Consider the following 14,459-nt stretch of genomic DNA (forward strand, 5'->3'; position numbering starts at 1 on the left):
AATGCTGTTTATTTTGGCCACATTCAATTCTTCCCTTCCTCGAAAAGAAAAGCCAGTTGTGATGACACCCCAAGGGAGGAGTGGTGAATATGGCCCTCAGGTTGGCACTGGGGGGCAGAGGTTCCCTAATATGTGTGTGTATGCCTGCATTGAGGTTGGCGGGGGTGCCTTGATGCCAACAGAGACCGGGGTACTGTGATGCTTACTTGCTGTGAAGGAGAAGGGTGGTACCCCGACCCTTTGGTGGTGGTGGCAGTTTACCCCCTGCATGCAAGGGTGGGGGGTGTTCCTATGTTTGCTGGGGTCCCGATGTTCATGGGGGGAGAGGCTTTTACTTGGAGATTGGGGTGCCCTTTAAAAATGGTGCTCCAATCTCTGAATCTCAGCTTTGTTGGTGAGTTTAGGCCCTGCCCGCCACCCCCCCCAGCTGGCTGTGTGATCCTTGCCAGGATTTTAAAATTCAGAGTGCTGTTTGGTCAGATCTCTGTGAAGCCAGCAAGTTTCACACTGCATTTCTTGCCTGACCCAGCATTCTGTGCAACTTTAGGAAATTATTGGCTGAAATGTGTTTTCTGATATTGTACTGGCACCAATACATTACTTAATAGTCAATACATGTATAATACAGAAGCAAACCATTCAGCCCCTCTTGCCTAGTCTGGCTCTGTGAAAGAGCTACTTTCACCCAATTCCTGCCCTTTTTCTCGTAACCTGGAAGTTTTTTCCCCTCTTAAATATTTCTCCAATTCTGTTTTGAATGTTATTGATCCTGCTGTCACCAGCCTTTCAGGCAGCGCATTCTATTCAATAATAATTGATTACACAAAAGAAAAATTCTCCCCACGCGCCTTATACCAACTTTCATAAAACTGTGCCCTCTGGTTACCAACCCTCCTGCCAGTGAAAATAGTTTCTACTCTATCTCAATCCCTCTCAATTTCAACACTTCCATTAAATTAATTAAACACTTCCTGCTCTGTCCAAGACCGCAAGAAGCTACAAAGAATTGTGAATGTAGCCCAGTCCATCACTCAAACCAGCCTCCCATCCATAGATTCTGTCTACACTTCCCACTGCCTCGGAAAAGAAGCCAGCGTAATTAAGAACACTACGCACCTTGGACATTCTCTCTTCCACGTTCTTCCATTGGCAAAAAGATACAGAAGTCTGAGGCCACATACCAACCAACTCAAGAACAGCTTCTTCCCTGTTGCCATCAGACTTATGAATGGACTTATGTTGCGTTAAGTTGATCTGTCTCTACACCCTACTTATGACTGTAACACTACATTCTGCATCCTCTCCTTTCCTTCTCTATGAACGGTATGCATTGTCTGTATAGCGCGCAAGAAACAATACTTTGCACTGTACTCCAATGGATGTGACAATAATAAATCAAATAAATCTCCTCTTCACCATTTTTGCTCTGATTGTGGATATTGTAATCGACAGGTATGAATGCTGCAGTGCGAGCAGTGGTGCGGATGGGGATCTATGTTGGAGCTGATGTTTATTTTGTGTACGAGGTTAGTACCTTTTTGCTATCTAATGCCTATCTGACTGTCTTTGTCTTTGTTTGCAGCGCAGAGTATGGGTGGACTGGCCTTGCTCCCTATATCTCTCTGACCTGTCTTGAGGTATTTTATCTGTAGAAGGTGATTACAGGGCTATTTAAACCAGATAGGAGAGTCATTTCCAGATCCCTCTCGACTAAAGGTTAAATGACCAATGGGCGGAGATTTTCTGACCCTGACCACTCTCTCTCTCTCTCTCTTTCTTTCTCTCTCTCTCGGTTGCTATTCTTTATCATGAGGGTGGAGTTTCCTGGATGTCAGTCACCCTGCCCCATCCTGACCAAATGACTGTCTTTCATTCCGAACCTGGATCGCAAGTACCAACATGTCTCTGTGAAGGTCATAAGCAACCAAGCTTGATTCCATCGTTAAGCAAAGGCACTTGGGCTTTTCCAAGATAGCCCTTGAGAACAGTATCCAAAATTTACCTATATCATAGTGACTACCCTTAAACAAACTCATTGCTGTTAAATACTTTAGGAGGTGCTGAGGGCTTGAAAGGTGCCATCAATAAGCACGTTCTTCCTTATTCCTGATTTCCAGTTTTTTATTTAGCTTGCACTCCCTGACATTTGAACTTTGATAGATCAATATTCTAATGCCTCCATAGATTTGGAAACTTCAGTTCAGGCAGCTTGACACCTCCCTGACAACAAATTCCTGTTCTTTGGAATCATCTTGGCTTTTTTTTAACCTTTGTCCCCTCTAGATCACTGTTTAACCCTTCTAAATGATGAGGCCACTGAGCACTCCATGTGAATTTAGCCAGTGTCTATTACAGTAACAGCGTAAGCCCTCATATTTACCAGCGATCCCTCTGCTAATGTCATGATGTTATTTGCAGTTGCTTTTAGTTGCAGCTAAGCTTTGGATTGATGGTTTCGACTAGTTATCCACTATAATTCCCAAATATCCCTCTCTGAGTATATACGTGACAAACCGATGCGCCTCCCACTTTTGATCCTTACTCTCTTAACTAATTCTCTTGGGACAGCTCTTGGTGCAAGCAAACACTCTTAAATTCCCGACTGTCAAGCCTAGGGCTTTCCAGACTTTGGGATGCAACTCACAGTGGGTCTGAGATGAGATCCTGAGGTTGTGAGTTCTGATGGTTTATCCAGTCTCTCCACATAACTGAACCCCTGGAAACATTCTCGTAAATCTTTCTTACACCCACCCTAAAGCTTTTGCATTCTTTCTAAAGTGCGGTGTTGAGAATTGGATGCAATTCTCCAGTTGAAGCTGAACTGGGATGATAGATGGTCCAAGTTGTGATGGGCCTGTCTTTCCTTTTGCAGGGTTACGAAGGGCTGGTCGGTGGCTCAGAGTTCTTGAAGTTGGCAGACTGGGACAGTGTCTCAAATATCATCCAACTGGTAAGTTGTAGGCTTCTCTTTGTTCTATTCCTCTTCAAGCTGAGCGCAGATCGGCCCTGATTTAGAAGATGTTTTGCGTATTTATTCATCGGTCGCTTTTAACCTCTGCAACGGAAAGTGTTTTTTAATAAATAAACCAGAAAGCAGCACAGTATCTGCAATACTTGGCCCCATGACATTTGAAACCCAGATTCAAAATCAAGCCGTGTTTTGCCCCTCAGGGCATGTCCACCAGTCTTGGCTGGAAGGCCCTCTGAGGACTTTTCTTCACCGTGAGTGATAAAGCATAAAGTTTAGCCTGCATCAGTGTTAAGTTTGAACCAGGCATTAAAGAGGTATGAGCACAGATGTCCTGCTGGGCTTCATTCCCACATGCCAATTGCAATCTCCCCAGTAAGTTATTTACACTTTGTTTTACTCATCCATGGGATATAGACAGCCCTGGCTGGGCCAGCATTTATTGCCCATCTCTGAGGACAATTAAAAGCCAGTTACGTTACTGAGGCTCTGGAGCCACATGTAGGCCAGACCGGGTAAAGACAGCAGATTTCCTTCCCTAAAGGACATGAGTAAACTAGATGGGTTTTTACAATAATCAACAATGGTTTCATGACCACTGTTAGACCTTAAATTCCAGATTTTTTTTGCGAATTCAGATTTCACCATCTGCCTTAGTGGGATTTGAATCCGGATCCCCAGAACATGATGCTGAGTACCTGGATCACTAAGTCCAGCGACAATATCACTACGCCGGTGATATTGTCTTCCTCTAGCCAGCCAGCCAACTAGAGCTTACCATTTTAGAGAATAGTATGACCACAATACTCTAATATTAGATCTTTGCAACGGCAGCTTGTGCTTAGAAGGAAAATGTGGGGGAAAAAACATAATCAAGCTGCTGTAAGCCATGTGGGCCTATGCCCTAGCCATGTTTAGGGATTATGCCACTAGAACAATCTGTTCTCCAGTAATCTAATCCTTCCACTGAAATAAAGTATCATCGTGTGGCACAGTCTGTGATGGGCACAGTAGCCATTGGATGGCACAACTAGCGATAGATGTTGGGCTATTCACAATTAACATGGTGTATCTCTACTTGCCAGGTGAATTTCCCTCAACAAAATGGTGAGGGGAGTTGGAGAAACATCTGGTCAAGGGTTGATACTGAACCTCAATTCAGCAGTTAGATGGTCAGTGTTTTGAGTGGTTGGATCTCCCTTTGAGTACTCATAGAATCCCTTGAGTCTGCACCAATCCCCTGACAGAGTAACTTACAGAGGTCCTATCCCCGAAACCCTGTACATTTCCCACGGCTAATCCATCTAGCCTGTACGCCTTGGGACACAAAGGGGCAATTTAGCATGGCCAATCCACCTAACGTCTTTGGAGTGTGGGAAGAAACTGGAAGAAACCCACGCAAACGTGGGGAAAACTGCAAATTCCACACAGATAGTCACTGAAGGCCAGAATCCCTGGCATTGTGAGGCAGCAGTGCTAACCGCTGTGCCACTCAAAGGCTGGAATTGAGTGCTGTTGCTTGTGTGTGTGTGTGTGTGTGCACATGCACACATGAGTGTGTGTATGTGTGTGTGTTTTTGCCCTCTTATGTATCTCACCTTTTTTCTGTACATCTTGTAATCCATCTCTGCCTTAGGTTGCCTTAATGAAATTGAGTCATTCTCCCTCGTAGTGAGGGAGTTCGGTTTGTGGGGTAAGGTTGTTCTGTTTCCAGGCATTGGTTGCTTTGTGCCATTGCAGGGTTAGTTGGGGCAGGGCTGACGCTGCTTATATGACATGTCTTAATGTGGCTGCAATCCAGCCCCACACTTGCTGGAGAAGCCGGGCAGTCGAGGCTGGATTTTTGATTGCATGCTTCTGTTAAGTGAGTGCAAATCGCTGTACAATTCATAATGCGGTAGCTGTGTCCACCACAGAATGGCATCTAATGTCCTTTCACAAAAACATTCCAAATAAGACGCTAAAATAATTCAGGCAGTTTCCACAGCCCTGACCATAATTTCAGTAACGTGTCATTGCCGCGCACTAATTCAGCGGTTAGCTGGAGAAACCCATTGCAGCAGTTGGGATGGTGAACGGATTGCTTTTGCTGCAGAGTGTTTGAAATAGTTTCTGATTGAACAGCTGAGAGCTTGATCCATGGGTATCTCCTGGACCAGGCTGGCGCTGGGTTTGTGTTCTGAAGTGGATTGTGGATGGACATCTGATCCTCGCTCCTTGCTGACGCGTTGTCTCTGTGGGAATGCTGGCTCGGGTTTGTGTATCTGAAAAGCTTTGAAGTCTCTGCCTGCATCCACTTAAAGGAGCCATGTGGACCGCTCGGCATGTATTGTCCAGTTTGAACCAGCTTGGATGGTGCCTGCAAAATGTGGCACTTCATGGAGAGTGAATAACATCTACTGCTCTCTGTCAAAAATAACTAGCCTGTTAGCTAAACACCTGCCTTTGCCTTCTCTCCCCTTCATTTAAGAGTGCCAAAGTATTGCCTGATGTGACGATTGATGAATATAAGAGTGAACTTCAAAGGCTTTGGTTAATTAATTGAAAAGTGGGGGGCGGAATGCAGTTGTTATTATTAGTCTGACCAACACTGCAATTGTCATAACCACCCAGGCAGTGAAGGAAGAAGAGAGAGAAAGGACAGACCCAGGAAATGAAAAAAGAAGGAAGTTAGAGTGAGAAGGAGCGATGGTTAGAGAAGGGGGAAAGAAGGCAAATGGGACGTTAGCATTTATCGCAAAGGAACTGGAGTGTAAAAGTAGAGAAGTGTTGTTGCAGTTGTATAGGGTGTTGGTGAGACCATATCTGGAAGTGGCGGCTTTGGAAGCAGTTCAGAGGAAGGTCACCAGATTAATTCCATAGAACATAGAACATTACAGTGCAGAACAGGCCCTTCGGCCCACGATGTTGTGCCGACCAGTTAAAAAACAATGACCCTCTAACCTAAACCAATCCCTTTTCATCCATAAACCTATCCACAGATCTCTTAAACGCCCCCAAACTAGGCGCATTTACAACTGCAGCAGGCAGGGCATTCCAATCCCTCACCACCCTCTGGGTAAAGAACCTACCCCTGACATCCGTCCTAAACTACCCTCCCTTAAGTTAAAGCCATGCCCCCTCGTGCTAGCTTTCTCCATCCGAGGAAAAAGGCTATCACTGTCCACCCTATCTAAACCTCTAATCATCTTATATGTTTCAATAAGATCCCCTCTTAGCCGCCTTCTTTCTAGCGAAAACAACCCCAAATCCCTCAGTCTCTCCTCATAGGACCTCCCCTCCATACCAGGCAACATCCTGGTAAACCTCCTCTGCACCCTCTCCAAAGCCTCCACATCCTTCCTATAATGTGGGGACCAGAACTGCACACAATACTCCAAGTGCGGCCGCACCAGAGTTGTGTACAGTTGCAACATGAAGCTGCGACTCCTAAATTCAATCCCCCTACCAATAAACGCCAAGACACTGTATGTATCCGGAAATGAAGGCGCTATTGTATGAGGAGAGATTGAGCAGTTTGGATTTATACTCGCTGGAGTTTTTGAAGGATGGGAGGGGATCTGATTGAGGTACATGAAATACTAAAAGGGATTGATAAAGTAAATATAGACCAACTGTTTCCTCTTATGGGACAATCTAGAACAAGAGGTCACAGGTTGAGAGGTGGTAGACTTAAAACTGAGATGAGGAGGAACTACTCCTTCGATTTGATTTGGTTTGGTTTATTATTCTCACATTGTATTAGCATACAGTGAAAAGTGTTGTTTCTGTCAGTGCGCTATACTGACAGAGCATACCGTACGTGGAGAAGAAAAGGAGAAAGTGCAGAATGTAGTGTTACAGTCACATAAAAAACAACACAGCACGGGAAACAGGCCCTTTGGCCCAACGAGCCCATGCTGCCATTTTAACATTGTGCTTTTCCTCTTCCACCCTTGACCCATGTCTATGCTTATGGCACCTGCATTGGAAACCAGACTGAGGGGAGAATAATTTAGGGACAATTTGTTACACCAATCAGCCTAAGAGCACATCTTTGGGGTATGGGAGGAAACCGGAGCACTCTATCTAGGGTGTAGAGAAAGATTAACTTAATGCAAGGTAAATCCATTCAAAAGTCTGGCAGCAGCAGGGAAGAAGCTGCTCTTGAGTTGGTTGGTAGATATCTTTTTCCCGATGGAAGAGAGAATGTCTGGGGTGCTGGGCTCTTTAATTATGCTGGCTGCTTTTCTGGGGCAGTGGGTAGTATAGACAGAATCAATGGATAGGAGGCTGGTTTGAGTGATGGACTAGGCTTCATTCACAACCCTTTGTAGTTTCTTGCAGACTTGGACACAGCAGGAGCCATACCAAGCTGTGATACAACCAGAAAGAATGGTGCATCTGTAGAAATTGGTGAGAGTTGTAGCATACATGCCAAATTTCTTTAGTCTTCTGACTGAAAGTAGAGGTGTTGATGGACTTTCTTGATTATGGCGTATGCATGGAGGGACCAGGACAGGTTGTTGGTGATCTGGACGCTTAAAAACTTGAAGCTCGCGACCATTTCTACTTTGTCCCCATTGATGTAGATAGGGACGTGTCCTCCACTATGTTTCCTGAAGTCAGTGAATATCTCCTTCGTTTTGTTGACATTGAGAGGGCAGAACTCACTGTCCCATAGCACAGTGGAACTTGAATCATTGAGTGGTTTCAGAAAAGAGATAGATATATTTCAGAATTAAAAACCAGGTTAAAGAGAAACAGGGAACAGATGGGGAGGTGGATTTGAGACAAGGGAGAGATCAGCCATGATCTGATTGAATGGCGGAGCAGGCTCGAAGAGCCGAATGGCTTATTGCTGCTCCTAATCCCCTAAATTCCTATATAAAAAGGACAGATTTTGAGAGTATGAAATGGAAGGTTATCTGGGAAGATACATCCTTAAATATTTAGTGTAAAAATTAAAAGTACTTTCAATGTATTTAAGATAGCTGTTTGTTAAAGAGAAGAAAGTGAATAAGAATAAGCAGGTAGATGCAGAGATGCTCTAATGTAGATTGAGGAAATTAGAAATTAGGGAGTATCCCGAACAAACTTTCCACGAGGATCCCATATCAGCTGCTTAAGCTGCCGAAGTTGGGAATGCAGAAATCTGGAATGACCCACGGTAATTTCAGGCAATGGAGAATCATCGTCTGGAGCCAGAGCATCTCGTTGCACTTCTTTTTTATTTTGCATGAATCTGATCAGCTTCTGATGCACCTTCTGCAAGTGTTTGAGACTTTTAATATGGCAGCTGTGGCCCACTGTTGTCATGGGAATCTTTCTCTCCGTCTGCTGAGCAGGGTGGAACGATCATTGGCAGTGCCCGATGCAAGAGTTTCCGCACTCGTGAAGGTCGCCAGGCAGCAGCTCACAACCTGGTGAAGCATGGCATCAACAACCTGTGTGTGATCGGGGGAGATGGCAGTCTAACTGGGGCCAACATCTTCCGGACTGAGTGGAGTGACCTGCTGGCCAGTCTTGTCGAAGAGGGTAAGTGCCTTTTAATATATCAACCTACTCCTCCCACAAGCACCTACGGAACATATAGAGTCATACAGCATGGGAACAGGCCCTTCGGCCCAACTTGGCCATGGCGCCTTTTTTTTTCACTACTAAGCTATTCCCAACTGCCCACATTTGGCCCATATCCCTCTATACCCATCTTACCCATATAACCATTTAAATGCTTTTTAAAAGACAAAATTGTACCTGCCTCTACTGCTGCCTCTCATTCCAGTCACCACCTTCTATGTGGGAAGAGTTGCCCCTCTGGACACTTTTGTACCTCTCCCCTCTCATCTTAAACCTACGCTCTCTAGTTTTGAACTCCCCTACCTATGGGAAAAGACATGGACTTATCTATGCCCCTCATTATTTTATAGACCTCTATAAGATCACCCATAACCCTCCTACGCTCCAGAGAAAAAGGTCCCAGCCTATCCAGCCTCTCCTTATAACTCAAACCATCAAGTCCATATATTGGAATAAGAGTGCAATAATGACACAAAGTTAATACTTTATCAGCCATTCTTGGCAATTTTAGGGAGTCAAATTTTCACCAGTTCCTGGTGAGTAATATAACCGTCAGTGTAGCTCTATAGGGGAGCCTGAGAAATTCTGAATCTCTGAAACACTTTACTCAGGCCATTCTAGTGCTTATGCTGCACGCAAGCCTCCTCCTAACTCACACCATTTCACCCTTACCGTCCTTACCTATTACTTTCACCCTCCTGTACTGCCGTGTCCCAACTGGTCACAATTTCCACATTCTCACCCTCTGAAAGATTGGATAAAAAGATAGAAAAACATGTTTATAAAAGTACATCCTGAACATCCTGTCAATGTAATCCTCTTGGCTAGTTGGTAGGAATGAACCTTATAACCCAGAGTGTACAGGATCTGTGCTGAGTTTGTTAACTCTGAAGCAGGGCCAACAGTTACCCTCAGGATCTTGGAGCCTGAATTCCTGCTCCTGATCATTATTCAGTGACTGCACAGAAACCGACTATTTTCCTCATCACCTATATACTAATCTAATTCCCACTTTTCCTGGATGTTCCTCATAGATGTTCCTCATAGATATTCCTCTTTCTCATGCAAGTGTTTTCAGTTTATTTTCTAATCATTTGAAGACTCTTGCTTGCACTCAGGTTTGTGGCAGAGAATATCGCATGTGGCACAGTGGCTAGCACTGGTGCCTGGGACCTGGGTTTGAGTCACTGTCTGTGTAGAGTCTGCACATTCTCCCCATGTCTCTGTGGGTTTTCTCTAGGTGCTCCAGTTTCCTCCCACAGTCCAAAGATGTGTGGGTTAGGTGGATTGGCCATGCTAAATTGCCCCTTAGTGTCAGAGGGACTAGATAGGGTAAACGCATGGGTTTGTGGGGTTAGGGCCTGGGTGTGATTGTGGTCGGTGCAGACTCAGTGGGCTGAATGGCCTCCTTCTGCACTGTAGGGATTCTATGTTGGATGAGGACCGGTTTGAGCTAGGGGTGGGGGGTGAAGGACTCTGCAATCCAGTGGCCTGTTGGTGTTCACAAATTAAACATCAGCGCTGTACAGGCCCCCTCTCATCCCTTACCTTCCTGGGTTGTGCCAGTGCGAGATGATATATCCTAAATGCTGCCTGATTGCAGCAGCAGTGAGGAAACCCAAAACCTGGAATGAGCAGCCTTGTTTTGGAAGGGCATAGCCAAAGGACAGCTGTCTGGGAACAGCTGCCTGGAGGAAACCTACTGAAAGGAGTGAGAGCAGAATTACTGAAAAAGAACACTCCTTTCCAAGACGTTAACTAAAGGATATTGTCAAGTGAAGTCCTGTTAATATCCATGAGCACCGTATATCGATATTCAGCAGGGTAAGCATTACGCACTGCGTAGGAGTTCCTAGTTATTCAACTATTATTTGGCGTTTCCATCAATTCCTTGACTTATTTTCCTGAAGGCATTGATTCTTTGCTGGGCTATTGTCTTTCCTTGGCTATCCCCTTCAAGTGATCATAGAATCCCTACAGTACAGAAGAGGCCATTTGGCCCACGGGTCAGCACTAACTCTTGACGAGAGGATCTTATCCAGGGCCTTCTCTCCCACATCTTAACTCATAACCTCACATATTTCCCATGGCTAATCCATCTAACCTACACATCCTGGGACACTAAGGGGCAGTTTGGCATGGCCAATCCACCTAACCTGTGGGAGGAAACCAGAGCACCTGAGGGAAACCCATGCAGACACAGGGAGAACATCCAAACTCCACAAGGATGAATGAGTCTTGAGGGGCAATTTGCGCACAGGAGACATCCCAACTGAGCCCAATCCTGTATCAACCTTACCCCATGCACACACATTTCAGCCAGGGTTGCAGGAAGGATATTACTTACCCTTCCATTTCTGGCTAATAACAGTTCTTAAAATATGTACTGTGTTGCATAACCAGGAGCCCCATTTACACCGTGAGTAATCCTTACCTTGCAGAATAACCAGGAACTCCACAGAGTTACTGAGATAGTAACCGTTAGCTCTGCTGAATAAACACTAACTGCAAATGGTTATGCGACTGCATGTCATTGGCTAAACATATACAAAAAAAGAATCCAGGCTTATTTTCTGTTTGTCCTTCAGGTAAAATCACAGAAGAAGTTTCCCAGCAGTTTTCCCACCTCAACATTGTTGGGATGGTGGGATCGATTGACAATGACTTCTGTGGGACTGACATGACTATTGGGACAGACTCTGCCCTGCACAGGATTATGGAAGTTATTGATGCCATAACCACCACGGCACAGAGGTATGTCTAAGTGTGAATAGACTTGATTGTAGACAGCAGGCAGAGATCATAGAACGTTACACGTGCAAGCATAATGCTTAGAGCAAAGTCTCACGATGACCAACAATAGAATGGGTGTTGGTTAGGATTAGGGGAGAACTCACTTCTCTGTGGATAGTGATGAAAGATCTTAAACTTCCATCTGAACAGGAGTTTGACAACTCATCGGGTAAGGCTGCGTTCCCTCAATACTGCACTGAAATGTCAGCCCAAACTAAACACTAGGGTTTGACAGTGGAGCTTAAACCTAAAATCTTCAGACTCAGACGCACAAATGCAATCAACTGAGCCAAGCTCTGTGCCTGTCCATTGTATGCTTCCTTAGTGCAGAGGCTTTTGTCTCCAAGCACAGGCTGAGAGTTGATCTGAGGTAGTTCTGGTGAGTATGGCTCAGTACTAGCTTGGACAGCATTTTTACTCACTACGTTTGCCCCTTTTCCTTAAATGTCCTGAACAAGGTGCCTTTATTTCAAGTGATTGTGAGAATTGCCAAAAAGATGAGAGGGCCACAAGGCAATTTTTAACGACAAACATGTTCCTTTCAAGGTGAGCTGCCCTGGTAACATTACCAGGTGATCAAGGTCCCCTCGGGAGAGCGTTCTTGGGACACTTTGACCAGCCCATTAAGAATGTTAAATAGACCGTGCACTCATTGGATCTGGACCCAGTTTTAATGAGTCAGAAGCCATTGAATTGATAACCATGTTAACGTGCCAGCACTTGAAGAGAGATGAATGGTGCCTTTGATTCAGCTGTGAGGCAGCACAGTATTCCACGGTCTATTTTCTTCAGACTGCAAACTTCACCAAAATAACATTCCAAAGGTGAAAATGAATCCAATATTACTAAACATGATGTCAGAGTGATTGCCAGGATCTGGCACACACACACATGCACGCTCACACGTACACACACACACACTGACACATACCACACACACACTGACACATACCACACACACACTGACACATACCACTGACGCACACCACACACACATACACACACACACACACACACACACACACACCTCGATTGCTAATGGCAAGTCCAATTAGAAATTAAAGCAAGTGACTGCAGTCACGCCCTGCTCCTATTGCTTTTATATTCCGGATGGCCTGTCTTTGGTGCACCCACTCTTGTAGCCACCCACCAGTAAATAGGATGCCAATTCTCTGACTCCAGCCAACACCTCCAAATTGAAACTCTCATCCTTGTGTTCAAATCTCTTGCCCCTCTCTATTGCCAGAACCTCCTTTATCCCTACAACTGCCCAATACCCCTGCAGCCCTCCAGTTCCAACCTTTTGAGCACCCCTGATTTTCATCTCTTCACGATTGCCGGCCATGCCTTAAACTGCTTTAGCCCTGAGCTCTGGGATTCCCTCCCTAAACCTCTCTACCTCTCTCTCCCTCAACACCCTCCTTAACGGCCACCACTTTAGCCAAGCTTTTGGTCCCCTGTCTTAATATCTCCTCAGGGATTGCGGTAAAACAAGTTTGTGAGGCTCTTTTACTATGTGCAGGCCACTTTTAAAGTCAAGTTTTTGCTGTGAGTCCCGAGAACTGTATTCACAGGCAGTGTGGGAGCATACACAGATTAATCATGGGGCCTATTTAATCTCTTCCTCTTCACTCCCCATTTCAGGTTTGTTTTAGATTCAGGCTTTTGCGTGTGTGAAGTCTCTGATTTGTTGATGAACCCTGTACCTTCAGGACAACACGTTTGTCTATATGCTATGAAAATGTTCATTCCATCAAAGATTAACTCAATTTATTACACCCTGAACAGAACACACCCAGTAATGGCATTTCAGATAAAGCTGATCAAACAGCTTATCAGCAGTACTCCTGGGCATTGTTTCACCGTTCACTTTGTAATATTGCTCTGTCTCAGGGGAAAAGAAACTGCGTCCAGCGTGTCATCAGCTATTATCGAGATAATAAATTGAATTGACTTGCAGAAACTGCAAGTGAAGAGTTGTAGCATTTCCAGTGGGTTTGAAGGACGTTTCAACCTTTGGTGTTCATCCGACCTTTACTCCCAAACTATAAAGCCTTATTAGTTCAACCATGGATAAGTAGCTAGTGCATTGCCAGATTGATTGATCCTGCTGCTGTTCAGGATATTTGCCTGTTTGAGCTATTTGTTAAAGCTACTCCCTCTGTTTTTTTGCCCCTCTCACAGGGGAGGTGATAGCCTAGTGGTATTATCACTAGACTATTAATCCAGAAACTCAGCTAGTGTTCTGGGGACCCGGGTTCGAATCCAGCCACGGCAAATGGTGGAATTTGAATTCAATAAAAAATAAATAAATCTGGAACTAAAAATCTACTGATGACCGTGAAATCATTGTCGATTATCGGAAAAACCCACTGGTTCACTAATATCCTTTAGGGAAGGAAATCTGCCATCCTTACCCAGTCTGGCCTACAGGTGACTCCAGTACCATAGCAATGTGGTTGATTCTCAACTGCCATTGGACAATAAATACTGGCCAGCCAGCATCCTATAAATGAATTAAAAAAACATGAAGTGTCCTATCTTTGTTATTGTGGAGAGTAAAGACAGATTTGTACTTTCAGAGTTCTTTTCACACCCTCAGGACATTCCAAAGTAGCTTTGCAGCCAGTGAAGTACCTTCTAAACTGTAGCCATGGCTGTAAAATAGAAACTGCCTATATTCTTTGCACACGGCAAGTTCCCACACATATCAGTGTGTTAAGTAACTAGTTTAAACTGCCGTGTTGGTTGGGGGATAATATTGGCCAGGGTACTGGGGCTAATTCTCCTGCTTCTCTTCAGCGCAGTATCTTCTATGACTACTCGAGGGCAGACGGTGGATGGAATTTTCCATTCTTTCCGCAGCTTGCCAACTGCACAGCCGGACTTTACCACCACATTGTGCGTCACCCCGTGCAGAAAGAATCTGCAGGCCCACACCAACAGGCCTGCAAGGAAGGCCAGAAAAGGCCAGCAGCTCAAAATATTCTCTTTTTTTTTCACTCTGGTGATATTTTGCGCTCCCATCCCCCTTTGGGCTTGGAGCAAAAGTGGGCACAAAATCACGGCAGGTTTCTCAAATGGTGCAGCCCTCCCTCAATACCGCAGCGAGGATTCAGCAAAGATTTTGTGGTCCATA

General features: G+C 44.9%; 1 protein-coding gene across 1 annotated transcript in view; it reads left to right on the top strand.

The window, feature by feature from the left end:
* Positions 1-14,459, top strand: part of LOC145349917 (ATP-dependent 6-phosphofructokinase, liver type-like) — a 63,438-nt gene that overhangs the window by 13,431 nt on the left and 35,548 nt on the right. The window contains exons 2-5 of the mRNA XM_080198583.1: positions 1,453-1,526; positions 2,873-2,950; positions 8,296-8,485; positions 11,116-11,281. Coding sequence (XP_080054709.1) covers positions 1,453-1,526; positions 2,873-2,950; positions 8,296-8,485; positions 11,116-11,281 — 508 coding nt within the window. The remainder of the gene's footprint in view (positions 1-1,452; positions 1,527-2,872; positions 2,951-8,295; positions 8,486-11,115; positions 11,282-14,459) is intronic.

Source organism: Carcharhinus amblyrhynchos, chromosome 11 (genome assembly GCF_965287045.1).
Source record: "Carcharhinus amblyrhynchos chromosome 11, sCarAmb.v2.hapA, whole genome shotgun sequence".
NCBI classification, from domain to species: domain Eukaryota; kingdom Metazoa; phylum Chordata; class Chondrichthyes; order Carcharhiniformes; family Carcharhinidae; genus Carcharhinus; species Carcharhinus amblyrhynchos.